The sequence below is a fragment of the Onychostruthus taczanowskii genome, unplaced genomic scaffold (assembly GCF_017590055.1).
Source record: "Onychostruthus taczanowskii isolate IOZ18803 unplaced genomic scaffold, ASM1759005v1 scaffold16, whole genome shotgun sequence".
In the NCBI taxonomy this organism is placed as follows: Eukaryota; Metazoa; Chordata; class Aves; order Passeriformes; family Passeridae; genus Onychostruthus; species Onychostruthus taczanowskii.
The window spans coordinates 6008195-6035032 of NW_024498795.1; the positions used below are offsets into that span (position 1 = coordinate 6008195).

Here is a 26838-nt window from a genome sequence, read left to right on the forward strand (position 1 = left end):
ACCCTCAACTGGACAGTCACAGTCCTGAGTCACAGTGCAAACAAGCTCCACCAAATATCCTTGGCACTACGGCCTGTGCCTCAGTCCTGCTGCCAGCTCTCTTGAGAAAATCAGTCTTGGACAAATCCAGCACCAGCTGGCTAACCAAGAACTGCAGTGTTGATATTATTATTATTAATTATAATAATTATTATTATTATGAGAGAAGATCAGTTACACAGTCAGGTGCTCCAGTACAGTAATTCAGCTTTTCACCAGCCATTAACTACTAAGAGGGATTCCAGTTGCTGCTAAAACTTCAACTCTGAGATTGGGAGGTTTTCTGTCATTTTTTCTGGCTGTTTATGAGGGTGGTGGTACTTCCCAAGAAAACAGGCAACCAATGGAAGCAGAAATCATTAATTTTACATTTTAACATCACTATTTTTTTAACAAACATTTGGCCCATTGGAAGCACCTTGGCTTTGACAAACAGCAGAGAAAACAATATTGTCAAAGGTGAGCCCTGTGTTCAGGGAAAATGCAAGATATCTGCACAGCACATTAGCCTGTTTTCTTCTGGCTTCAGACTTCCCTAGTGAAGCTTCCAGTAACTCAAATCTCAAGAACTTCTACAATCAGATTCCTTATTAATTTAAATATTTTTCTTTACTAAAAGCAGAATAAAGCCATTTAGATTTGCCCCACCAAAAGCAAAACCTATTTAGTCACCATTCAAATTTTAAAATCTGTCAGAGATCCATTGTAAAAACTTGCAATTTAAAACTGTTTTAACATATAACTTATAAACCTGTTCTGATTCACATACTGCTCAAAGCCAGCTGTGAGAGCTGGTTGTTCAGGATAACATGCCATAAAGATCAGTATCAATTGCCAGTTCTAACATACATTAGTATACAAGGTACTCACAAAATAGTCTTACAAAGCTTTCAGACATCTCAGTTAGGATTTACTAAGTTTTGAGATGCTATGATAAAAAAAAATAGAAATATGTAACAATCATTTACAAAAGCTTAAAAATCAATTATGGATAACTGCTATATGTTGAACTACAGTTTATGACACCTCTAAAAACATGGGTTCAATCTCACCTTGTTTTCCGGGTAACTGGTCTAGCCTCTTTCTTAGGGTTTTACTTAGGAGGAATAATATCTCTTCCAGCATTGGATCATAGACCCCATAAAATGCATGAACCTGTGATGTCGGTAAGTTTGCTATTTCCTTAGCACTGAAGGCCACGTTAAGCTTTTCCCTCCCCACCCAAGTGAAAGAGCAAGGCATCCCTGGTAGACTTGCTTGTACCGGGATGAAATTAAATGTTCCCAAAAGGAGCCTGTCTCCTTCCCCAGCTAACAACAATGATGATTACTGAATTTTCACTTAAATACCCCTAGATTATCAGTAAAATAGTTGCTGCAATGAGTCAGAGACATGGATCATATATCAGCACAGCTGAAAACTGAAAGTTTAGCTAAAATATCCAAGGCCATATTTTCTAGAATGAGTATTTTCAAAGGAGGCTAAAATACAGGAGAAACTACTTATATGTGAAAAAAAAACAATCAGCCTAGGTTCTCAAATAAAATGCAGAGAGATATTTCCCACCTATGCTACTCCAAAACCTCTGGAGACAAAATGTTCCTGTTGATTTTATCTGGCTCTGTTTCAAGCCCTAACAATTAGTGACATTTAATCTAAGCAATCTCACAACCAGCCAATAAGGTCTGGTTTCTGTGTATCAGCACGGAAATGACGCTCTAGGCTGCCTGCTCATGATTTATTGTGGAAAGTTATTTTCCCCTTTTGTTTGCTTTTCATAAGCCCTCCTGAAAATGTGCAGTGGTGATAATTTTCCTCATAAGAGAGCAAATTAATGTTGTGGAATTCAGGCTGGGCTCTGGCTTTGAATATAGCATTTCTTACTCTAATTCCCACTTCCAATGAAATTGATGAAGAAGATAAATTTGGATTTTATCCTCTCAGTCACACACATTCATAAAAGACAGAAGTTGAAAACACATACGGTTTTACATTATTTCCACTTCATAACTCTCTGTAGGAATTCTTTCCTCCACTGCATTTCCAAGTGCATCACGCTTCAAAGCTATCAAATAGTGTGCCTTCCACACCACATCCCCAGACAATTGAGGAGACTACTCTACAAATTCAGGGAATTACATCTGTAAGCAAACATTCACGTTTGTTTTTTTAGATTCCATGACAACTCCTTCTTCCACATACACAGCACTTCCTGACACCGATTTTGACTTCCATTCCATAAAAACTGCATTCTCTCATACTTTGGATCCTTTTTTTTCTTCAGTTAGCAAATTCAGTCCACTTCTTGCTGATGTTTACTGAAAGTAGGAGATGAAGCTGCAGATTTAGAAAAATCATGAAGCAGAGTCCAGCTAAAAAGATGGCAGAGAAACTGTAACCCAAAATTCAGGTTTTATGGAATTTTTTCACCCTATTATTACAGAGAAAACTCTAAAAACATGCCAAGTCCACTTTGCAAATGTAAGAAAGTAAGTTTTTGCAGCAAGCCTAAATTTTATTTAAAAATTGATCTTTTTATTTAAAAAAAAAAAAAAAAAAAAAAAAAAAAAAAAAAAAAACTCCCGTTTATAAAAAAAAAGAAAACAGTCACTGGTTTAAACAGAGAATTGGAGTACTCTGACATTGTAATTTTGACAGGATATTAGAGAGGATTTTCCAAGTGGGTTTTGCAAAATCCCTTTGAAGTAAAGCCTTCTGCTTCTGGTCCTTGCGTTATTGCTCATGGGAAGTATTGAAATTACTGCTTTCAAGATAAGGAGCCACGTCACTGAGATCACGAAGTCCTTTCTCAGTGAAAAAAAAAGCAAATGGTGCTGTTTTTCAAGTAAATCTGAAAAGATCAAGTTGGGTCAGCAGCACCGCCTACCCGTCTGTGAAGCCTGCCTTCCAAGTTTGATTGCTCCATTGTTACTGTTTTCATGAGGATCTAAGGGTGGAATTTGCTGACCTGAAACACATGAGGAGACATGAATTCAGTTTTCCTGGTGTAAGAACAACACACCATGCAGGTAACAGAAGAACTTAGCTTACATAAGAATTACATCTGTGAAAGTTTAGAAGAAAACAACCATACCTTGAATATTTTCCCTCATGAAAAAAGACTTGCACATTAAAAAAAAACATATGAAATATGGCTATTGAGAAGACATAAAGTATGCCGAAATCATATTATCAATTTTTTTTAATAGTTATCTTACTGAGCTCCTTACAACTTAGAAAGAGAAAATTCTCATCTTTCTCCTAGTTCCATCTAAATGTGAATGGTGCAAGTTTAAAGAGATTGTGCCCATCCTAAGTCAGCATGACATTTAGTCCTAGCACACTGGAGTTTTACAAAGCACTGTAACTAAACATGGTGCCCACAAGTGACAAAGAAAAACAGATCTGTTCTTTCCATTGAATCCCTTCCTCTTTTTTAGGCATACCCATGTCTTTCCAGTTGACAGCTCTGATTAACTAACATCACCATCGCCCCTTCCCCTGCAAACTCTCCTGATTTTTCAATCATCTTATGGAGTAATTATTTAGAGTGTTTGAAAGAATTTCAGCCATTACAGGAGAGCCAGAGATCTCTCCTGGGGCAGAAGGGCACTGCTCCAACTCCCTCCCCTGTGTGCCCTTTTAGTACAGTTGCATCTTTTGTCTAACTGGCTCCCTATTAGTGGAAAACATACAATGTGCTTAATAATAAGGATAATAAATGGAAAAAAAAAATTCTCCCAGGTCCAGTCCATCCTGTGTCCCTCTCTCTGGTGTGCACCTGGCTTTTGCATTAAGACCTTGTGTGAGCTCTCCATCAGTACCTTGAGATTTTACAGTCATGGTAATGTACTTTCCCATCACTTTGTGGATTTCCTAAAATTTTTTTTCTGAAGCTGAATCCATTTTTATGAATTATTCCTGGGTTTACCATTACCTATGTTAAATAACATGAGTTAAAATATTTAACATTTGTTTCTTATATACCACTTTCAGAGAACACAGAGTTCCTGTGAACAGCTCATCATAATCCAGGTGGGTTTTACAGCTTAGATTTCCCCATCCTTTGCTTCAGTTATTCACAGCTCTCTCTTACCAAATGTTGTATGAATTATGTACCTATGTTGAAGCCTGAGTCCTACAAATTATTTGGGGGAGTGGTTGTGGGTGGGCAAGCTAAAAGCATTCAGGTACCAATCCCAATGAAATCAAACAGCAAAATTTGATCTGTAAAACTTGTCCTTAAATTACCTTTAGCCAAGATTCAAATTTTCTCTTATTCAGTTAGCTCTGCACAGGTATGCTGTACAAGAAAAGTGTGACTTTTAAAGCAGATAATTTTGTGTATTTGTACAACTGAATGAGAAAGGGAAACATCCTCACATTAATAAGGTAAAGATATTGCATCTGGTCCAACAGAGTGAAAAATGTGTATCTTGAGGGCCAAAGCATGTATAAGCACTGACATTACAATGCTGAGCTCTGTTTGGGTCACTAAAACATCAACTTCATATCCTGCTTAACATTCTGTTCAGACTTCATGTCTGTAAAAGTAAAATAAAAAGCAGAATAGGTGGTTATAGACACAGCTGTTACATGCATTAGTTCCGTTGGCTTTATTTGGAGACAAAGAGAATCCACTAATTCTTAAAACTCTAGAGAATATGAAGAACATGGTATCTGTGAGAGGCTTTCCAAGAAGGCAATGCTGTCATCATACAGACCTTCAGGGAATTTCTGCACTAGGTACCTAACACTTCCAAAGTGTTTCAGCTCAGTCCCAGCAAAATAAAACTCTGTCAATCTGACCCAGACAGAGCACAATGTAGCTAAAAAACCTGGAATCTACAGACATAGCTTCCATAAATAATTTGCCAGTAAGCAACGGTTGTTCTTTTAATGGTAACTTTGGAAGAGGAGAGCTTTAATGTGCAAACTTGCATTTTAGAAATTAAAGCCTAACTTTCATTTTAGAAATGCATTAAACAAAGACATTAACTCTATTTGTTTTTCATTCAGCTTTTCATATTTCCTGTGAGTTTCAAGTCTTTTCTACAGTACTCCTGATGTGTATGCCAAGAAGCAGGCAAACTTATCTTTGATGCAAAAACATTGCAGGCTTCAAGGTCAGTGAGCAGTTTGTCCAGTTCAGACCAGGACACAACATATGTTGCTAAGAATCACCCAGATTTAAGTAATTTTTCAGAACAATAAAATCCACATAGATAACTATAAATAATAAAGACAAAAAAACTCTAGACCTATTTGCTGCTTAGATATTCTTGAACTTCAGTACTGTTTGTCAAGAACTAGCTATGTTTTCTGCTGTTTTGATACCACCACCCCCTCCTTGAACTCAATATAAGGAAATAAATGTTTAAACAGTCTAAACTTTTACTTTATTTGAATTTGAGAATAATTTTTCAGTAGGTGATTCTTGCCACACTTATTACTTCTCTTATTACCAGAATTATTAAACCATGAAGTTAAACCAGTTTAGTTTTAGTAACAAGACATCCCTGCTTAAGCAGCTTTTATCATGACAGGAATAACTATCTTGGAGCATAAAACTCAGTCTAACACCTGAGAACAAGCTCCATGGCAAATGATACAACGATTTTTCATCAGGCATCAGGGAAAGTGAATAAAAAAGTCAGTCAGAAATCTGTCTGACTTACTGTCTTTCCCTAGGTAGGCACTGTAACAGAGAAAGGCCTAAGCAGCAGCAGAACATTAGGGATGAGGAGTGAAATGCTGATCCTGCATCTACACTTCCTGCTCTAACCCAGCTCAATCACTATTGCCACCTAAAAGCACTGTGATCATCTCATCTTGTCATTCAGCTCCTGATAAATATGGCATCAATACTGCTGACACCAACTCAAAAATAGCTGGCACCGAGTCAGGATCAACAGAGGTCACAAACTGAATTCATTTTGGAAAGTATATACTCATTTAAAATTTGCATCTCACTGGCATCCATAGTCTCTGTTCCAGAGTAATAAAAATATCCCAGTATTGAATACCATAAATTAAAAATGCTGTAGGTTATTTCTTTCATGCAGTTTATGTCAGAAAGAAGCAGCAGTGCTCTGACATCCAGCCTTGCAATTCTCATGCTGAAGAAATAAAAACATTAGGACAATTCCTCTTCAAACTGAAGACTGCTTGGTAAAGATAGAGTCAGCTTAAAAGCACCATCAGAGATATAACTCCTAGAATAATAGAATGGCTTGGGTTGGAAGAGCCCTTAAGATCAGGAGGGTTCCAACCCCCCTGCCATGGGCAGGAATGTCAGGCGCCAGATCAGAGTGGTCAGGGCACCTGGCCTTGAACACTTCCAGGGATGGGGCATCCACACCCTCTCAGGACAACCTGTTCTCATCTCTTGCTTAACTTAAGATGACAAACTAGACCACAAATAGTCTTCATCCTGTTTTGAAGAGCAGGACACAACTTACAACTTGCCAGCTTGCCAAAGATCAACAGGAGTGTGTTTTAGGATTCCAGAAATAGTTATTCACAGAGAATGCATGCACATTTATCTAAGAATTCTCCAGTTTAACTGGTGAAACAAGGAACTTGGGGATAAAATATTACTGAGATGGTATGAAAGTTCCATATGGTTCCTATTGCTGATATTCCTACAGAGTAAGTTGCTGACTGCAATTTAAATTTTGATTTTGCACTATTTGGAAATATAAGATTATATATTTAGATTTCATTTCACTAAGGTTCACAGATTTTGTGCAACCAAACTGTTTGTAACCATCCACCTCTGCACATTCCTGAAGAGGTCTTGGTGTCCTCCATTCTCTCATTCCAGTAAATACTGGCGTGTAAAATAAGAAGAGTCACAAGAGACTGCTCAAATGTAGGGTTACAGAAATTGTCACAGTTCTGAAGTGAATCATCCAGATTAACAGATGAAAAGCATTAAAGCAATTGCATCTCCTCCTTTCTGGCATGTTTGAGTCCAGCTGAGGCAGTCCAGGATGAAGGTCAGAGTCTTCTCCAAAACCTGGTAGAGTTCCAACTCCTGCTACTGAATCTGAGGTTTGTTAAGAGATTAATCAGCACTGTGGGCGTTGCTGTTCTAAGAGTGCCAGAGGCAAAGAGATTGGGAAATGGGAGGGTGGAACAAGAGATAAACAAAATGGGAATGAAGAAAAATGAAAAGTGGAGCAGAGAAGCAAGAGAGACAGCAGGGACTGGGTAGCAGCTCAGTGAGCAGAACTTGAAGAAAGACAGACAGGGACTGCTGTAGTGCAGCTAGAAGCAGGAGGCATCATGAAAATAATAAAAGCTGCTCTCTTTATTCCTTTTTGAATGTTATGCTTCAGTTGGAAGCTGTGACATTCACTAGTTCAGAAAAATCAGGCTTGGAGATGAGCTTTTTGCTCTTGTTTGGGTTTTTAAACATGAAACTAGTTTCATCATTGACCTGTAAAAGACTGCATGAAAGGAAAGGTTGGGATCAGCCCTAAAGCTGAGCATAAGGCTCAGTAAAAAAAACCTGCAACAGTTACCATGATGACAAAGGGACAAACACAACAATGCATCAGATGACTCATTTGCTGTGGAAACAGATGTGTTGTGATCAACCTGAGCTGGCACATCCAGATGATGAAGTCAAGCCCCAGGACTCACAGAATCACAGAATATGCTGAGTTGAATTAGCAAGTCCAGCTCCTAGCTCTACACAGGATACCCCAAGAGTCACACCATATGCCTAACAGCATTGTCCAAATGCTCCTTGAATTCTGTCAGGCTGGTGTTGTGACCACCTCTCTGGGGAGCCTATTCCAGTGCCCAAGCACTCACTGGGTGAAGAACCTTTTCCTAATATCCAGCCTAAACCTCCTCAGACACAACTTCAGGCCATTCAAGAAGCAGAGTCCTGCTATCTAACACAACAACAATTACTCTAAGGAGAGGAAGCAATCAGAGTCCTGTGCAGTGGCTTTCTCTGCCTTTCTTTCCATCTTCCTGAAAATCATGTACCAGGTAATTTTTAGGGGGCTGGAGGAAGGTGAAATCCATTTCACTCTGCCCCAGAGCAGCAGCCCAACACTGTCAGAGCTCAGGTGAGCTTTTCTAATGGCTCACCTGAGAAAGGATTAACTTCTTCAAGCACTGGTACAACAGCTACACAATGCCCAGAACCACCTCTTCAAATTGCCAGCTGTATCACAGCAAGATAAACCCCCTGCAAACCTCATTAATAAAGAACAATCACCTGTGAAGACATGGCAGAGCAAAGCAGGCACATGTGATCCAACAGTTTTAGCAGTTTTCTGCACCTCTAGGACTTAAAACAGCCCCGCTTCATATCTCCCCCAATTCTTTCATGCTCTGAACCCTATTTCAGTGGTATTTTAGAAGTTTCTCGCAAGAATTATAAAGCTTGACTCACTAGTCTGTCTGTAGTTCTTTCCCCCTGCCCCCCATACTTATACTGATAATAAGATTTCCCCAATTAACAGAGATGACTGTTTACTCACGTTGTAAGTTTTCATGCAAGGGAACACAATAAATTTTACAATACAATCTATTGCACAAGTAAACATAGTTAAGTGGCAATTATTTTAATACTCCTAATAGCACAGCTAACAGCATCTCCATGCAAGAAAATAAAGCCTTTGGTTTGGTTTGATCTAAAGCAAAAGCATAGATTGCTGACACAAGTTTTTGCTAGGGGAAGCAGCAATACAACTACATTTTGCTCATTTAATTAAAATCTCTGGAAAAAAAAGAAAAACCAAACAAGTATTTAAATCTTGCATGTATCAAAGTAAACAACAGTATTCCTAATTACTTAATTACTAAGTGATCCAACCTTGACTCAAGGTCCTGCTGTAATTAACGTTGGGCTATGTCAGTTTATTTACTACTGTTTTAAGCTGAAGTGCTCTCCTTGGAGAGGAATCCAGTACCTCACATGTTTAACTTTAGGAATAGTCCAAAGGTCATTAAGTTTTGCTCCATTCACTGAAGTCTGAAAGCAAGAGGAGAACTAATCCTGAAACACAGGGAACATAAACTGTAAAGAATATAATCTCAAATATTAGTTTGGACAATGTTCTTCCATCCTTTCACACCCTGTACAAAAATTCAATTATGAGTTCGGACTACCTTAAAAATTGGCGTATGTCAAATTTCTTTGTAACCTAAATGTACTTTCTTTTCTTAAAATATCTTTCACAGACCTCTTCAAAGTACTTCACAGATATCTGCAAATCAGCAGATAAAAGGATGAAAACCGCCACACTCATCACTCACAAAGCTTGATGACCGTCCATCTGCAATTCCACCCATCCAAGCCCATCTGAGTCAGTGTAAACACTGAATGTCTGCTGGAAAGGATTCCTTACCCATTCCACAGGTATTTCATACCTTCCTCTTTAGTTTGTCCAGCATAACGCTTGTTAAACTGTGAACTCTAGAGATTGAGTTTGATTTGGTTTTTTTAATCTCCCAGTATTTCTAGGAAACAAGTATTTGGGTTACATTAAATATTCAATATATGAGCTGCTGGCAAGGCATCAGAAAATCAATAACTTCATACATTTATAACTGAGCATTTACCACATGAAAGGCTGAATCCCAAGACAGAAACTGCTCTAATTAGGAAGCCTCATCTAGGAAGAATGTTCTTATCTGGATTTTAAACATCAGCCTGTCTCTCCTTCTAGTAGTACCAGCATCAGTAAGAGTGAGGGTGCTAACCTCTCTTTGCATAGTCTCCATAGAGTGTTCTGATAATGCTCTTCCCACTTCCTTCTCACCCCCAACAGACAATGCTGAAATGATTCAATCTTGCTCCCACTGGTAGCACACTATCTCCAACTTTTGTTGAATGGGGCCTTGAGCAACCTGATCTACTAGGTAGCATCCTTGCTTGTGGTGGGGCAGTTGAACTAGATGATCTTTAAGGTCCCTTCCAACCCAAACCATTCTATTGTCCTATGATTTGCCAGACTTCAAAGAAAACAACGCATGGCCATAATGTTTGTTTTGTTTAAGCCCAAGTTTATTTCATGTTTTGCTTAGCTAGATATTCTTCAGCAGCTTGCTCATTCCACCACCCGCTCCCCTCCGGAGCCGCTGGTGCAGCCTGGGATTAACCAGGGAGCCACAGCCTCGGCCCTGCCGCGCACCGGGGGCGGCTTTTATGTAACCTGCTCTTTCATATCTGGGGCACCTTCACGCTGAGGGAGCAGGCAACACACTCGGGCTGGGGAGAAACAGCTGGGCGTGGACCAGATTTGAATAAGGTAACTAAGGCTTATTTGAGCTGGTAAATGAACAGGTGTCTGAGAATTGCAAGGGTATGATTGCCACTAAATGATAGTACACAAAGGGAAGCTTGTTTAGTCTTTGAAAACCAGCCAGGTACAAGCAAAGGTCAGTGGGCTAAAGTCCCACAAACAAGAAGGGGCAATACAGAACTGGTATGACCCCCTGCACAGGCACAACTTTATTATACTGCTATTGCATAATATATTTCTGGCATTTTTGCTGCTGCCAAAAAACCAGCGACAAGGAGCCACTGTGCCTATGATTCTTTTAAGACTGGGAATAAAAAGTTAATAACATTTGTTCCTATAGAAACTCAGCTATTAAAAAAGAACTACTGGAACAAATTAAAGAAACACTGAACTGTTAAGCCCTTTTTATGTCAGAAACCTTTAAAGAAAGACATTGGGAATTTAGCTCAAGTGAGGAATATACAACTGTATTAAAAATACTCATTTCATGTTTACAGAGACATAAATCAGTCACGTGATATTTCACAACCACAGCAAGCCTTCAGTCAGGCACTGCTAAACAAACCCAGGCTAAGTGCAGTGGCTTACCATTTGAAATCCCAGGGGCACAACAGAACCCAGGAGCTGCAGCCCATTACCCAGCTCAGTGCAAACTCCCCAGCTCAGAGAACACTGACTTTGCTGACTCTTGTGCTCATTCTGCCTCCTCACCCTTATTTGCTCAAGTACAGTGACTGCAGAGTACCTCTCCTGCCAAATTTGACCCACCTTCAAAAAAATCAGAAACTTTTACTGATTCTAGTCTTTCACATCTTTTTCTTGAGACAAATTAAGGACGATAGAGTTGTGTTGAGACTGTGATATGAAGATATCCTTCTAAGAAGCCAAATCCTCAAATTGTGAGAGAAACTTATTTTAAAAAATCTCTTAAGCACAGTGTAATATAATAACCTTAGAAATGAAGCAATCTTTCTACAATCTCTGTTATTTTTCCAAGATTCATCTGTCTGTCAACAAAACATACCAGTTCCCTTTTTTTTCTTTATGCCTTCTTCCTATCATTATGAGTATACATTTTTTCCATCATACTATTTCACTCCATTTACAACATTGTCCCTGGAAAGAGACAGTTGTTAGACATCTCAGGAAGGAAAACAATTTTATGTTAAAATGCCCCTGGGAAATAAAAAGCATAGGCAAGGAGGTAAATTTTTTAGCTAAAATAAAATGAAGTCTAATCTTTATGCTTGGGCTATCAGTTTCAAGGAGGATTTAATAGAGAAATTCTCCACACATGTTGGAATATTCTTCCAATCTAGACTATAAAAGAGATAACACATACAGTCTATCTGCAAAGTCCAAGGTAAACAGAAATTGCTGCATCCTTGTTCAGAGGCCAGGGAGCTGCACCATGCCCTTCGTGAGCAACACAGAGAGAAGGGCAGGAGCTCTCAGGCAACATGAAAGCAAAACTAAAGCTGCAGAGTGACTTTTAGGGCATCACACAAACAAAATTAGCCAACAGAGTAGGAGACATTGCCACAGGAGGATTTCATACACTGAAAAGGCAGAAATGTTGCTATGCAACTTGGGCAGAGACAGACTTTTTTGGAAATTGCACTAAGACTGAAGTGGTGTAAAACATCAGAAAGTTACTTATCAATACTCTCTGTCCAGTCACTATCACACTAATTAATTCTACTGCTAATCAAGCATTTTTCACTTGGTTTCCAGTATATTTCTATAAACATACTCTACCAATTCTCTCCTTTCTCTCTGCTGAGTGCTTGATAAGGTCACAAGTAGATCCACTGAGACCAAATATTTCTATATATAGAAGTAATTGCCTGTGGAATTAAGTGCACTTGCCTGGGTATCTAGTTCATGCTAAACTTAATTTAGCTGATTTTCCTCGTCTATTATATTAATTATTAGGGACAGTGCACACCGCCAGCTGCAGCAATGCCTATCAAAGTTGGAAACTAATTATCTAATTATGTGGCAAGAATGAATTCCTCTGCAAGAACATCCACAACCATCAGATGCAGACAAACAAGTAAACTATCACAGGGAAGAACCAGTTCCTCCAGACACCCATGTGGCACACACCTCTTTTTTAAAAGGAGGCAAAAGAATGGCAGTGTATTCTAGGAATACTGGTTCTCATTAACCATTTCAAATACATCCCATGTAAGCAGAGCAAACAGTTCCACAGGCCCCCTGGCAGGCAAAGTGTGCCAGACATTATTAGCTGATTAAAAATATGTGAAATTAAAAAAAAAAAACAAAACAAAACTTCAGGGAAACAAGGTTGAGTGTGTGGACATGCTGTCTCCTAGGTCTCTGCACCCCAGAAGAGGATTCAGGGAGAGGAGGAAACAGCAGTAGTGGAAGAAGATCAGACCATGGATCTCTTAAGAAATCTTAACCCATACAAGCCTGAGGATGCATAGGCAGCAACATCCTTCTTTATCATCCCTGTTGTTTTCGAAAGGTTGTGGAGAAAGGTGAATTTTATATCTGTCTTTAAACAGGAACATAACAAGCCATGGCTCTACAGGCTGGTTAGCCTCACTCTGCTTCCTGGGAAAACCACAAAGCAAATCCTCTGAGAACCTGTTTCTGAGCACAAGAAGGTGAAGACGGTGACCAGGACCAGTCAGCATGGGCTGACCAAGGGTTAACCATGTCCTGCCATCCTGTTTGTCCTCTATGGCAGCATGACTGGATGTTGTTTACCTTGACTTTGGCAAGGCTTTTGATACTTCTCCCTACAGCATCCTGGTATGTAAGTCGGGATCTTACAGTCTAGATAGGCAGACTGTTAGCTGTGTGAGTAGCTGGCTGGAACATCCAACTCAAAGGTCAGTGGTTAATGGCATGTGTCTACCCACAGCCCAGTCACCTTGCTTAATACCTTTTATCAGAGCCTGAAGGATGAAAAAACAGGCACCCTCAGATGACACCCAACTCAGAGATGCACTCAGTATCCTTGAGGGCAAGGCTGCTCTTCATAGGGCCTTAGGCTGGAGGCAGATATGGGTCAACAGGAGCCTTTACACACTTCAGAAAGGACAAATGCCAAGCACTACTTATGAGAAGGAAGAGCCCCTGGCTATCAGAGAGGCTGGGGACTGGCTGCCTGAGAAGCAGCTCTGCCCAAAAAGGACCTGAGGGAAGCAATCTCAGCATGAGCCAGCAGCATGCTCTGGCAGCAGAGACAGCCAGCAGCAAGCCACAGGAGCCAAGACAGAACATTAGGCAAAGTAGTTAACCCCTCTTAGATGTGGTCTAACACCACCTGGGTCACACTTGCTTTGGGCCCCACAACACAAGAAAAATGTTGACAAGCTGGCACAGACTCAGAGGAGGGCTGCAAGACAGTGAGGGCTGGAGGACTTGCCCTCTGAGGAGAGGCAGAGGAAAGAGGGCCAGCTGAGCCTGGAGAAACGATGGCTGTGGTGAGCCACAAAGCTGCCTGTCAGTGCCCACGGGAAGGGCTGCTGAGAAACTAAACAGTGAGGTGCACCCAGGACAGGGAGTGAATTGAATGAGAATAGGCTCAGGCTTGATGTGGGGATGTCACTATGAGGACTATTTGAACAACTGCCCAAGGAGGTTGTGGAACCTCTGCTCTGGTGCCCAGCCAGACAATGGCCTGAGCAATCTGGTCTGAATTCACTACCAAGTCTGCTCGGGCAGAAAGTTGGACTCAAGTTCTGATGAGGTTCCTTCCAGCCCACAAGATCCTTCCCACTTGCAAACAGTGACCAGCACTGGAAGCCCTGGAAGGCAAACTGAAGAAGTTTTTCTTCTCCTCATGACAAGTGCCAATCTCATCATGTTTAGAAGACCTGGAGAGAAATGTATTTGTTTGGGGTTTTAATGTATTCCACTGCAATGACTACCTTCTACTTACCAATGCCCTCCAGGAGCATTTATCAACATTTATTTTTTTAGCAACATGATAATAAGATCAACAGCATTGCCTCTACAGCAGGGTTGGTGTGAAACAGCAGATGTGATCCAGGCCAGGATTTATATACAGATTTAGAAGGAACAGGCTTACCCTCTATCTACTATCTACTATGTTTTGCTCTGGTGTATTCAAAGATGTTCTTAGTTTACATCTGCATAAATAGCAGCCGTACCACAGGCTTTGTAGGATTTATTGATGTCCTTTGGAAAGTACTTTATAGACCTGAAACAGACAGCTATTTTCAGAAAACTTCTAAACAATCAAATTAATTAATTAAAGAGAACATATACTTACTTATTCCTTGAAAAAGTTCTTCAATGTTAACAGCATTCTTTGCACTGGTTTCAACAACAATTGCACCTATAGATTCTGCATATTCTTTGGCATCCTTCATAGGAACCTCCCTGAAAAAAAAAATTATAAATAAATAAAAGAAAGCCAAATTAAAAAAAAAAATAAAAGTGAATTAATTAAAAAAAACCTCCAAACAACCTGAAACACAGCCTAAGCATTATTATGCTCTTCATCTCCATAAAAGCAGTACTGTCTTTCATCATATGGCATTTAGATCACCTTATTAAAATATATCAAAATTTCAACAAAATTTATCAATCTGCAGATTTCTGTGACTTGCTGCTGAATCCATGCCTTGAGAAAAGGAAGATAATTTAAAGAAAATCACATTTGTTTGTGTTTTATATTTGACTTTGATAAGAAAAGCACTCTCCACATGCCAAATGTTCGAACAAGATAGGGTACAACGTTGTGGATGAAAACGATAAGAGCATCATATGTCTTGGTCTGCAAGCAGCAAGGAAATGAGAGATTCTGAAGTAAGTAAGAAAACCACTGACTTCAAGAACATCAGCAACAGTAATCTGTGAGTGCCAGTTCCCTGGGGAAAGACACCATTCTGTGCCATTTCACCAAACTGACACCATCCTAAAATCACCGGCAGACCAAATACTCTCATTTTGCAACCAATACTGCATATGTCAAAAGCTGGCAAATGCAGTTTACAACATTCAAAAAGACCTCTGCTTTAAACAAGCTAGCCCTATGCTGGCCTTGTGTCTCCCTGAGCCAGGTGGCAGAGCTGGATCTGCCCGTGTGTGCTGCTATCTGTAACCACCTCTACTCCTGATTTTTGAGCAACAGCACAATCTGCACCAACTGCTTCACCCCACAGCTCCAATATACCAATCCAGAGACTCCTCGTACACTTTCCTCCCAGTATGAGCGTGTCAGACACATCACCCAGCTCGGTGTCATCAGCAAACTGCTGAGGGTGCACTCAATCCCTTCTGTCATTGCTGAAGGTATTAAATAACACTGGTCTCAGTGTGGATCCCCGAGGGACACCACTGGTGTCCAGCAGGACTCTGAGCCATTGACCACCACCCTCCGGATGCGACAGTGTAACCAACTCCTCACCCATCAAACAGGCCACCCATCGAATCCATCTCTTTGCAGTTTAGAGAAGATGTTGTAAAGGACCATGTCAAAGGATTTGAAGAAGTCCAGATAAATTATGGAACAAGGAAATATTATGGATGCATTGAATGAAGATCTGAGCATGAAATTCTGCTGAATTCTCTTAACCAAGGATTTCCAGAGAACACAATTTGTTAAAAAGGTGAACCACATTTTTAGGGAAGTGAACACTTCTTAGCTAGTGTTACAACTATTGAATTCTATAATGCTCAAAAAAGTATTATGGACACTTACAACATTTTAACATTGAAGTTTCAGCTCCTGTCTTTAAAAGTACTTTTTAATGACCTGTCAGAAGAAAGCCTTATTCCTATTACTTAGAAGTATGCTGAACATTCAGCAGTTCTAAGAGTTGACAGTACTACAACAAAGATGAGGATTTATAGTTGATAAAATTGCTTGCCTATCTGTAGAAAATCCTTCCAAGTGGAGAAGAAATTTACTTCAACAGAGCACCAAGAATTGCTGATAGCTTATTAACAACATTGAGGAAAAGCAGTGTGATCCCTAAGTGTCCCAAGGACATCTTGGCGGCTCAAAACTAAATTTTAGATGCTAAACAGGGAGGGTAGCCTGGTCAATGATTATGAGAAATACAATAATTCCTCCTTACATTATCTCTTACACTCAGAGATGGCAGAATCAAACCAACTTGAACCAGGTCAGCTTGACCTCTTTTGCATCTATTCATATTGGTCTTAAAAGCAGCTGTCTCTCTGATCTCCAGCAAAACATCTGCCAAAAGCCCTACAAAACCAAGCAGAGATGCCAAAAATGCATACAAACAGCAGCTTGCTCCTGTGTGCTCACATTATCTTACTTGTAAATTCTTTGAGCCTAAAGGCATGAGTATTTTCTACTCATCGGAAACAATCTGATAAATTGGTGACATGTTTCACCTAAAACCATTTTTACTGAAGTAAATCTGAAGACATAAAGCAGACAGATAATGCAAAAAGCTGCATGCATTGCATAAACAATCAGATTTCTGGAAGAACTGTGAAAATATATCACATATGAGATAGCCTACTCTCTATTTTTCCACCAAAATAACTTTAGCTGCACATCACTGGATAACTTTAACAAGAAATAGGATTGGGGGATGCAGAAAGAACAACTGCACAAAAAAGTATTCATAATTACAAGGAGAAAAAATGTCCTCTCCCATAAAAACCAAAAAGATTAAGAGACATTAGCTTATGGAGTACAATGAGGACCATTCACACAGCAAAACAATTTGTGCAAAGAAGAGTTATACCAGCTGAACAGGAGCAAGAATTGGATGATCAGCAATCAGGAAACTACAGGTAGTTGTTGATAATAATATGGTGAGAAGATCACAGATCACAGTTGCTCTGTGAGGAGGCCCAGTATTTCACAACATTTCTGGGATGCAGGATTCTTTTAAAGCCTTCAATTGGTGCAAGAGCAAGCAGGGAGAGGGCTGGTTATGGACTCTTTTAAAATTGTTGCCATTTGTCACCATCTCCAAACTTATTACCCTTGAGTTAATCTGGCAACTGTATTGCTGAGACCACTTACGCAATAATTTTGAAAGTGACTCTCAGGGTAACCAAAACCCCTGATTTGTGCTAACTGGCTTTTGGTTTTATTTTTATAACCATCCTTTCCTCTTTTTTTCTCCTTCATATCTGGAAATTTTTGTCTTGTTGTACTCAGTTTCACCATGTTGACCAGCATATCGCAACATCACACAGGGGATGCCTATACATCTGATTCTTAGCCCAACAGAAACCAGGAGTTTGCCAGAATTAGGGCTTGTTCAGTACTTACAGAAAGCAGTGAGTTGCAACTTTGTGTTGGTTCATGGCTGAGAGTGGCAGGGGAGAGAAAAAAACAAAACCCACACAGGTCAAACCCTCATGGAAGGCCTTGATTCAAGAAAAGCACTGCAGCACTTACTTGAAGTTACACACGTGCTCCAGAGCTCTGGTGAATCTGGGCCAAAGTAACGATAACTAAAGATATGGGGATGTATTTGAACATCCATGAGAGCCTATGAGGTCATAAGGGGAAAGAATCAAATATGATCATTGAGTTTGTACTCATAGATGAAGCAAGAAATAATAGTCATGGACTGACAAACTGAATCACTATTGTATAGCAGAATGTGCTTCCATTTCCTGAAAGGATAAATGCAAATCCAAAATACAGCTAACAAACAGAAGAGCAATTCTAGCTTCACTCTCATTACAAATAGCATCATCTCAGCTCTTCCGCAGAGGTATGGATTCAACCCTTCCCTCTTTTATCTAGGAGATTCTTTGCTTCACACAGGGGACTAAAGTTTTACACGAGGATGTGCTCCAAAAATCCCAAAAATACACTTTCAACATCCATTATTATGAAAAAGTTTCAGTTCTTGCAAATCACAAGTTCTCAAAGTTCTGTGATTAATATTTTACCTCTTGCCCACCCTCATATCTTTATATTGCTGGTTTTGCTCATTACTTACTACATTCTGCACCTTTTAATAGAATGGAAGGGAGAAACAAAAAAGAGAACCCTTTTCCATTCCCAGTGATTCAGCAGATAAAGAATGTAGATATTGAACAAATAAAGAGGAAGGGCAGTAAAAGAGAAGTTAAAAAAAATGTAATTCACGTTGCGCTGCTGTTGTTGAGGTTGTGCCTTGCTAGAATCACTGATTCTAGCACAGGAGGCCAAAATTATATACTGTTATAACAATGAAACAAAATTGTTACCTGACGGGAAGAAACAATATAGTTACCACAATGAAAACAACAACAAAAAGTATTACCTGATATCAGAAAGATCACATTTGTTTCCAGCAATGGCCATTACAATGTTTTCAGGACCATGTTCTTTTAGTTCTTTCACCCATTTTTTCAAAGTATGAAATGAATCCTGCATCAGAGAAATAACAAAATAAGCTACCAGCACACTCTTTGCCAATGTATTTGCCTATTTTTTTAAAGCAGAGGAGCACAGCTTTGACAGTATTAATGCAATAATGATTATATAGATCACAAGACTGGAAGATCAGTTATCTATCTATGCAATTTGCTTTTCAAGCTTTAGGCCATAAGGCTTCTTCAAATTAATTCTTGAACTTGGATGCTTCCCTCTTTTCCACTTCCCCTCCTCCGTGCTACAACGCAGCACCAAATATCAAACTTCCAGTGATGAAGAAACTACCCCAGCTTATCTAATAGCTCATTTCCTTCACCTAGTGTGAGCTTCATTTGTCTAATTAATATCCAATGGAGCTTCCACAGAGATGCCCACTTCCCTGCATTTCCAAATCTGTGATCTGGTAAACTCAATTTACTCAATTTACTCATTATGAAACTGAAGAGAGAGGTGACAATTCACTTGGCTTTTTTCCTCTCCAAGCACAAAATCAAACTGTATCTGATGCTACCTACCTTTTAATAGTAATTTTTATATTTCTTTACACCAGTGAAGTAGTAGCTTTAAGGTAACACTTATTTCTGGAGATTCTAACTATAAAGCACAGTTGAAATTCTTCCTGACAAAGTGAGCTCCCAAACAGATGATAAATATTTTTTTCCCCTTCAGAAATGCACATAAGAGTTGTCTCTAAATCAGCAATAGCTGCATCAGTATCACCGAAGGCAGAGCCCTATCAGTCACTTGGGAAAAAAAAGCCATTCTGCTTTAATGATTAACACTGAATATTAAGCATCAGAAAGTGAAATACAGATTGACCTTCCTCTCCTATTTCCCCCTCTTTATTCTGAGAGTCATTCCACATAAGCTTGGAGAAAGGCTGGCAAAACAAAATTTTATTCTTACAATATATTACAAGATCAGCTGTAAGATATTTAAATCAAAAGTATCAATCCAGCACGATTTGCTCTTCCTCACCTTTTCCTGGCAAATTAGCAGTGGAGAACAGCACTGCTGCACAACAGTGACCACCACTGTCAGCGACAGATCATTACACCAGTGCATTGGGGAACCAAACCAGCCCTCCCAACCTTGCAGTAAATAAGTCAATTGGCAAGAAAGGAATAAAATGCCAGTGAACTCTCCTGGCCATCCATCCATTAGCACTGCCTCTAACTCTGCTACATCAGCAGGGGTTTCTTCCAAAAGGAGTGAAAGAGGCATTCAGTTGGAATCTCCTAGCCTCCTCTGCTTGAGAAATGAGCCAGAGAAGTTAAGGATCTAAAAATACAATTTTTATTCCAAATGAATAATGTTGAGACAAAAGGTTAGAGACTTATGAATTCATTACCAGTTTGAAAATTAAGACATAACGCCTGCAATACAGACATAAAATTATATGCTTAGATAAAAATAATTAGTTTTTAAATCAGTAATATGCAAACAATTTCTGCTCAGATGATAAAGCTACAGCTGCTTTTTGTTAACACAGAGAACATAAGTGGTGGTGGTAGGGGGTATTGCAGTATATGAATCCTGTCTTCTTAGAGGAAACCTAAAGAAATATTGACAAAATGCAGTCTCAACCCTTTTGTCTACATGAAGTTGAAACAACACAGAAGCAGGACTTTTTATTTCATGTTTTAAGGCAGTTGGACACCTCCACCCAGATCTACACAAACCATCGAAGCATATACATGCCAGACAAATTAAATTCTGCAGTTGTGGGGCTTAAATGCAACTCAGACCCAAAGAGAGGAGTTAACACAGGCAAAAAGCATCTCAAAGGTCTCACCTGTTTGGTGATATCATACACTATCACGGCTGCTGCTGAACCTCGGTAGTACATCGGAGCCAAGGAATGAAACTGTTAAAACATAAACCCCCACGAGAAAGTATCATTAATAAATCAGAACTACCACATGGTTTGCCAGGTCTCAAAGACTTGCTATGGCAGGACCATCCACTTCCTTTCATCCCACAGAGAACAGACCCATCTCTCATTTTCCTCAAACACAAAAAAGCCAGACCTCCTTTATCTCATGCTGTTCTTGATCCCACTTAATTTACGAAACCAGCCCTTACTGATTCAATGCATCATTTCCATTACAGGGCATGGACTCAGGACAAGTTTTGATAGGAAGATCAACTGCACTTGGAAGCCTCGCCTGATGGCATGGGGACCCCTTCCCCTGGCAAACCACAGTCTTGCTTTGTAGATCTAAGACTGGATTCAGCTCAGGTTTGAATTTTATAAAACACTGCAAATGACTTGTATAAAACTAACTTGTCAGAAAAATCTGAGCACCTGTCTTGTTTACCTATCCTATACTATGATAGATATTCCAAAAAACATGGATTCTTGCAGTTGCTCTTCAGCTTTTCGTTTCAAGCAAAACATTCTTTGAGGAAAAAACCCAAGAAATAAACGTGTTTGTTAGAACAACTGAAGAACAACATAATTTTCATAATTTACCAATGCCTAAGCAGCTGATTTAGAATTTCAGCTTACAATTACAATTAGAGTAAGGAAGTAAAAAAAGTCTTTCTGCTGATTCAACTAAGCTTAGCCTCAAACAAACCAAAAATAATCTTTTTTTGAAAATACATTCAGTCTCAGTATGCTCACACAGCCATTTTATCATTTTGAGGGGGGGAAGCTATCTGCAAAAGCTGCATATTAAGCTGCAGCTAATAACTGAGGTCAGCGCGTAAATCAAACACGTTATTAGGGCAGGGTCTGAAACTCACTGCCCGGCAAACACGCACGGATCCACGTGTTACGCTGCAAACCTCTGCACATTTACTGCACACATCTTTTTCCCAGATCTGTACCTACTGACTGAGCATTTAGACTTTTAGCAGCCTCCACATTTCATGCACGTGCAACGTATCAGGCAATTTATTTGCAGTGCTGGTTCACTTGCCAGTTTGTAAGCTATTTGTCACAGATCACGCACACCAGCTCAAGGTCGGCGCTCTCTTTTATAGCAGTATGGATGCACAGCAGCAGTGACAGATGGTCAAGTGCTGAAGTGTTTTGGGGAGCGAGGCAGGTGGGAGAGCTCATTAATAAGGGAAAACAGCAGGAAAGAGGATGAGAAAACAAAGAGGGATCAGTCAAGAAGCGTGGTCTGAAGAAATGGGATCAGCCAAGATCCTGAGGGAGTTGGGTAGATGTGTGCTTTCTGGGGTTTTAGTATGTAGCTTTATTACTTGCATGCTTAATGCAGTAAATGCTTTCCAGAATTTTTAGGCTTCTAAATCACAACAGAAATTTTCAGTATGTTAGAACAGAACAGACCATTTCAGTTGGAATGGACCTACAACAATCGTGTAAACCAAGTGCCTGGTCAATTCAGGGCTGGCTAAAAGTTAAATAATCTTGTTAAGGGCAGTGTCCAAATGCTTCTTAAACACTGAGGAGCTTGAGGCATCACTGAGATAACAAAAAGGGCTTTTTCAAGTATGTTAACAGCAGAGGAGGTCTAAAGAAAACATTGGCCTCATTACTTGTTTCACTGTAGCCAAGGCATCCCACCTACCACCACATCCCTCAAATCCTTCCTAATCACAAAGGAGTCTAGGAGGGCGTCTTGCCTGGCTGGGTCACTGAATGCCTGCAACTAGAATTTATCTCCTACCATCTTCAACCCAAGACTGTCTCCTCAACATGTTGTGTTGAAGCTGTCTGAAAGTCAGGAACCTTAACTGTGGAGGATACGTCTGACCTTTCATGGTGTATGCACACTCCTCCCAGTCTGTAAACTCCAGGAAAAAAACATTCAAACCCTACACACATGCTGATTTGGTCTTAATCTAGATTACATTTTAATCTAGATTACACAGTATTCATGAATTTACAAAGAGCTCTCAGATAACATTAATCACACTTCACTGGAGCCATGCAGTTAAACTCACATACTCCAAATTCCTTCAAGATTGGCCCTGAAAGCACACTGAGAACCTGTACAACATCTTGGGAATTTCTCTCCCTTTTCTTCTGACCAGCTGACAAGAACACTTCCCTTAACAGCTGCTTCACTGAAGAATATGAGGGCCAGAAAGAAAAAAAAAAAAAAAAAAAGCCCTTTGTCATTCTCTTATACGGGCTAATCAACAAACATAACAATACATTATGTCCCAGTCACAAGAAATCACTGTTTTCTAGAAGAAAACAAGAAAAGCCTCTTTGCAACATTGAATTAATGAAGAGGGGCTGAAAAATTGTAACTGCATGAGTTTCATGATCTACTGATAGACTCTTAACAAATATGCTTCATGAACATGAATTTTCCAATATTGTGCAAGTAATGAGGTTTATTTTTCTTTTAAATCAATGCCCAAAAGCAAAGTCCTCTTGAACATTTTTCTGGCCTAATTAATTGGAAAAAGAGAGTCACACCAAATTAATTAAAGGGATACAAAATACTAATCTGCACATTTTTCACCTGCCAAGGACCAAATGTGGGACAGATGCCCAAAACAAATGACACACAAAAAAACAGCTCACAAAATTAAATCTCACAGGACTGCCTTCTGCATTATAAACCATAATGTCTATAATCATTATTTTATAGTTCAGTATTTCTGTAACCAGTAATTCCCAAGAAAATTAGGAGAAGAAGAAGCAGTTCGAGATTTGGCATAAAAACAACACTGCTTGAGAAGGGCCACCTAAAAATGCTCAGGCAGCCACTCCTGGCTCTGCCAGACAAACACTCGGGTTACAGCCCCAGCTTTCCAGGGAGTCAGCCCCTCCATAACCTGTAGACAAGAGCAGCATTCTGGCAGATATCACCCCTTCCTGCAGGCAGCAGCAGCTCACATCCCCTTGGCCTAACAGGAAAACACAGACCAGAAAGAGATTTCTATCAGCTCCCACCATCACAAATAATCACACTCCTAACCCAATTCAAAAGCTGATCAATGTTCTGTGTAAAATAGTTTTCTGTTTTCATTATACTGCTACACAGATCATATTACTTCGACAATTAATAATATTTCGAATTCCTAATTACTAAATTACTTGTAGTTTTCTTGCACTTTGACTTAGTAAAATTAAGGGATCACTACTTGACTTCAGCTGAAATACTGAGTGACAAGATACCAGATTTAACTTTGCCAGTCTGCTATACCAGGCTCTTACACTCTGTAGATAATGTAAAAGGGAGAAATCAGGGTCTAATCACCTTTACTTGTGCCTGGTCCAGCTTCAGCTCATTTTTCCTGGCTGCTGGTGACCAGGTTTCTATGCAGCATTATAGACATTGAATGAACAGCCTTAACTGCACATCCCCTAACACTTTTCTCATGGCTGCATCATACATGATCATCCTTTAACTGGTGAATAATCCAGAGGTGGCTTTTCTCCTCTGTTTCCCAAAAAAATCTCAAAATTTAAAAACTCACCTACAACTTTACAGCATATATTTCTGTTAGGAGCAAAAAATACAGAACCTTGGTACTTACACTACCAAACTTCATCTCAACTGCTTTCCACCTTCTAAGCACTGGGAAAACCTCTCATCTCTGCATAATGAGTAAATTACCATTAGCAGGTCACCTACTGAGGGAATTTAGAAGTTTCATGCCTCTCACTCTGTGTCCTTCAAAAAAGGTTTGCCTATTTGACCAACTGCTTCACTCATTAGTACCATTTTGCTTTTGGAGAGGTTGATAACTGGTGAGGCTGAGGCTGCTAATCCACACAGTGCCATACTCAAGTTGCAGGGGTACATTTTCCAATCCAACAGCCAGGCTGAAAGGACCACTCAAAATATAAATAAGAAACTTATTTTTCCAAAGACATGCCAAAACCCATAATCAATTACCTCATGCAGACTTCCAGGACTCTCCTCCTGGGAGACACACAGCGTGCTCCATACCTACAGTCACCTGAATCCTGGCACAATGCTGACTGGGCTCAGGGCACCTTCTTCCTTGTGCTCCTCTACCAACACATCCACTTTGCACTTGTGGTTCATCATCTCTGACACTAAGCAAAGAAGTGAGGCCACATGTGCGTGATGAAATTTCCTGTGAAAGCAGAACCCAAGGGTCCAACTAGAAGCTGCCCAACCCTTTACAGCTGTAGAGCCCCATAGTACAGGCAGCAAATTCAGTCTTACACGGTGCAAATGCAAGCTGAGCACAATCAGAGTTTCTCTCATGGATTCCAGGAGTATTTTGGGATTCTGCAACCCCTCACCTGGCCATCTCAATGAAGTCAACAGAAGCTTTGCCCTTGCAAAGGACAGAAAGATAGAACCAAGTAGCCCTTAAGGAATTTACCACCTATTTAAAAGCAGCATAATATTTTGCTTTCTGCTTCCTGTGCAGCTCATAACAGAGGGGCGTATTTGGTCACAGGTAACACCATCCTTCCTCTTTACTAAAAGAAAAGAATGGGGAAGAAGGAAAACCATCACATCCTACTTGGAACTGAAAATCAAAATCAAGAGAAAACAGCATAAATCACACCTGAGCTGTGGTAGTGGAAGTCTCTTAACCCTGTCTAATATAATGCTGATTTAGAAAGCAAAACAGAGGCCAAATGAACACAGAAATAAAAACTACAACTCCTGCTTGTTTATATACAGGCTGACAAATGCTGCTGAAGACAGTTGGGATTCATTCAATCTGCCAGGCACACCAGGGAACATTAATTCATGTCAGCAGCTCTCTGCACCATCCTGTGGTGCTATACCCAGGACTGGCATACTGCCGCAGCAGGGCTGCCTCTTCCCAACTCCAAGTCAAGAGGCAAAAAAGCAAAAGCAAAAGCAACAACTACAACCACCACCTAACTCCTGCACTTGGTTGCTTTTACTATTCTAGACTGTAAAGAACATCACCTGCTCTTACTGCAAAAGGATTATAATTCTGCCCATGAGCACAGCTGGAAAGGATAAGGGTGCACAGACTGAGCAGGATCACACCAGCTCTCAGCAAGTGTTACACACTTTGAATTCAGCTATGATTTTCCTACACTGTGCCTTCTCAAGCACCTGCAGGTGCATGGCAGCACAAGATTTGCTTCCTGACAGCTGTGATCATTTGACTAAATTTCATTCCCTTCCCTATGAAGCTGTTCTCTGACAACATATGTTGCATCTGAGTGGCCAAGACCAAACCACTTGGTTCCTCTCAGAGTCAGAGATCCTTACTCTTACTCTTTATCTGGGTGCCACTAATGGCAAGGACAGCCACCGCCTCTGGCTCAGCTGCTTGCGAACACGTGCAAGGGCAGCGTCACAGCCCTGCAACTTCCTTCCCCTTCCTATTACACCCACTCCTGCCTTCTGGACTCTTATCTCAAACATATATCACATCCCTTCACTCAGCAGGTCATTCCCACATCTCTGCAGATGAGTTTGGGTGTTTGGGTGTTTCTCCTGCCCTTGGCCCTTCCTGCCAGGCCACTCCCACAAAACCCCTTCAGTCCTGTCCCAAAAAACACCTGAAGTACATTTGCCCAAGTCTGGGGAGTTACATGCCCCACTCCTGCCACCTTCAAGGCAGTGGCTGCCAACAAACAGAAAATTATGGTGGTGTAGAGAGAAGCAAAGGCAAAACCCTAAAGCATTAAACAGATTATCCTGACACACAAGCTTCTCGAACAGGGGAGGGATACAAAATTCCTGACATTCTCAGCTGGCAAAGAGCAAATGGGAAAAATGTTATGCATGAAAGCCACTTTCAGATACCATTTAGCATTTTAAAACCTTGAGTAGTTTTCCTTACATGATTAAAGGCTGAAATTCCAGCTCTCAGGATTTGCAAGCTGAGTAAATCAGGAAAGATCTGTCTCTGATCTACAGGTATTTTTCGCTAGTTAAACTGAAGATTAAATACACATCTATATATATAAAAGAGTGAGCATTTTTTTCCAATTCCTAAGAATTCTTCAACTGAAGAAGGAAAAATCTCAACATTTTAGGTTAACCTTTTAAAGGTATTTTAAATAGGCAGAAAACAAACCTTTGCAACATCACAGAAGCGACCTGTGCTTAGCCATTCTGAAGTTTACAGTCATTAAACAAAGGATGCAAAAGACAAGACACCAAAACCATGACTCAGCACCAAGCTACAAGTGCTGCAAGTTTGCTGAAGCTTAAGAAAAAACACATTTAAATGCATCCCTTAAATGATTTACTG

The 26838-nt window shown here is 40.0% G+C and overlaps 1 protein-coding gene across 2 annotated transcripts in view; it reads right to left on the reverse strand.

Annotated features, from left to right (window-relative positions):
- Positions 1-2653: 2653 nt before the first annotated feature.
- The window catches only part of RAB31 (RAB31, member RAS oncogene family), a 57511-nt gene continuing 33326 nt past the window's right edge, over positions 2654-26838 (reverse strand). For both annotated transcript variants that reach the window (XM_041399317.1, XM_041399318.1), the window contains exons 4-7: positions 20474-20545; positions 18566-18672; positions 14584-14693; positions 2654-3007 (exon numbers count right to left, since the gene is read on the reverse strand). In XM_041399317.1, coding sequence (XP_041255251.1) covers positions 2910-3007; positions 14584-14693; positions 18566-18672; positions 20474-20545 — 387 coding nt within the window. In that variant the 3' untranslated portion in view covers positions 2654-2909. The remainder of the gene's footprint in view (positions 3008-14583; positions 14694-18565; positions 18673-20473; positions 20546-26838) is intronic.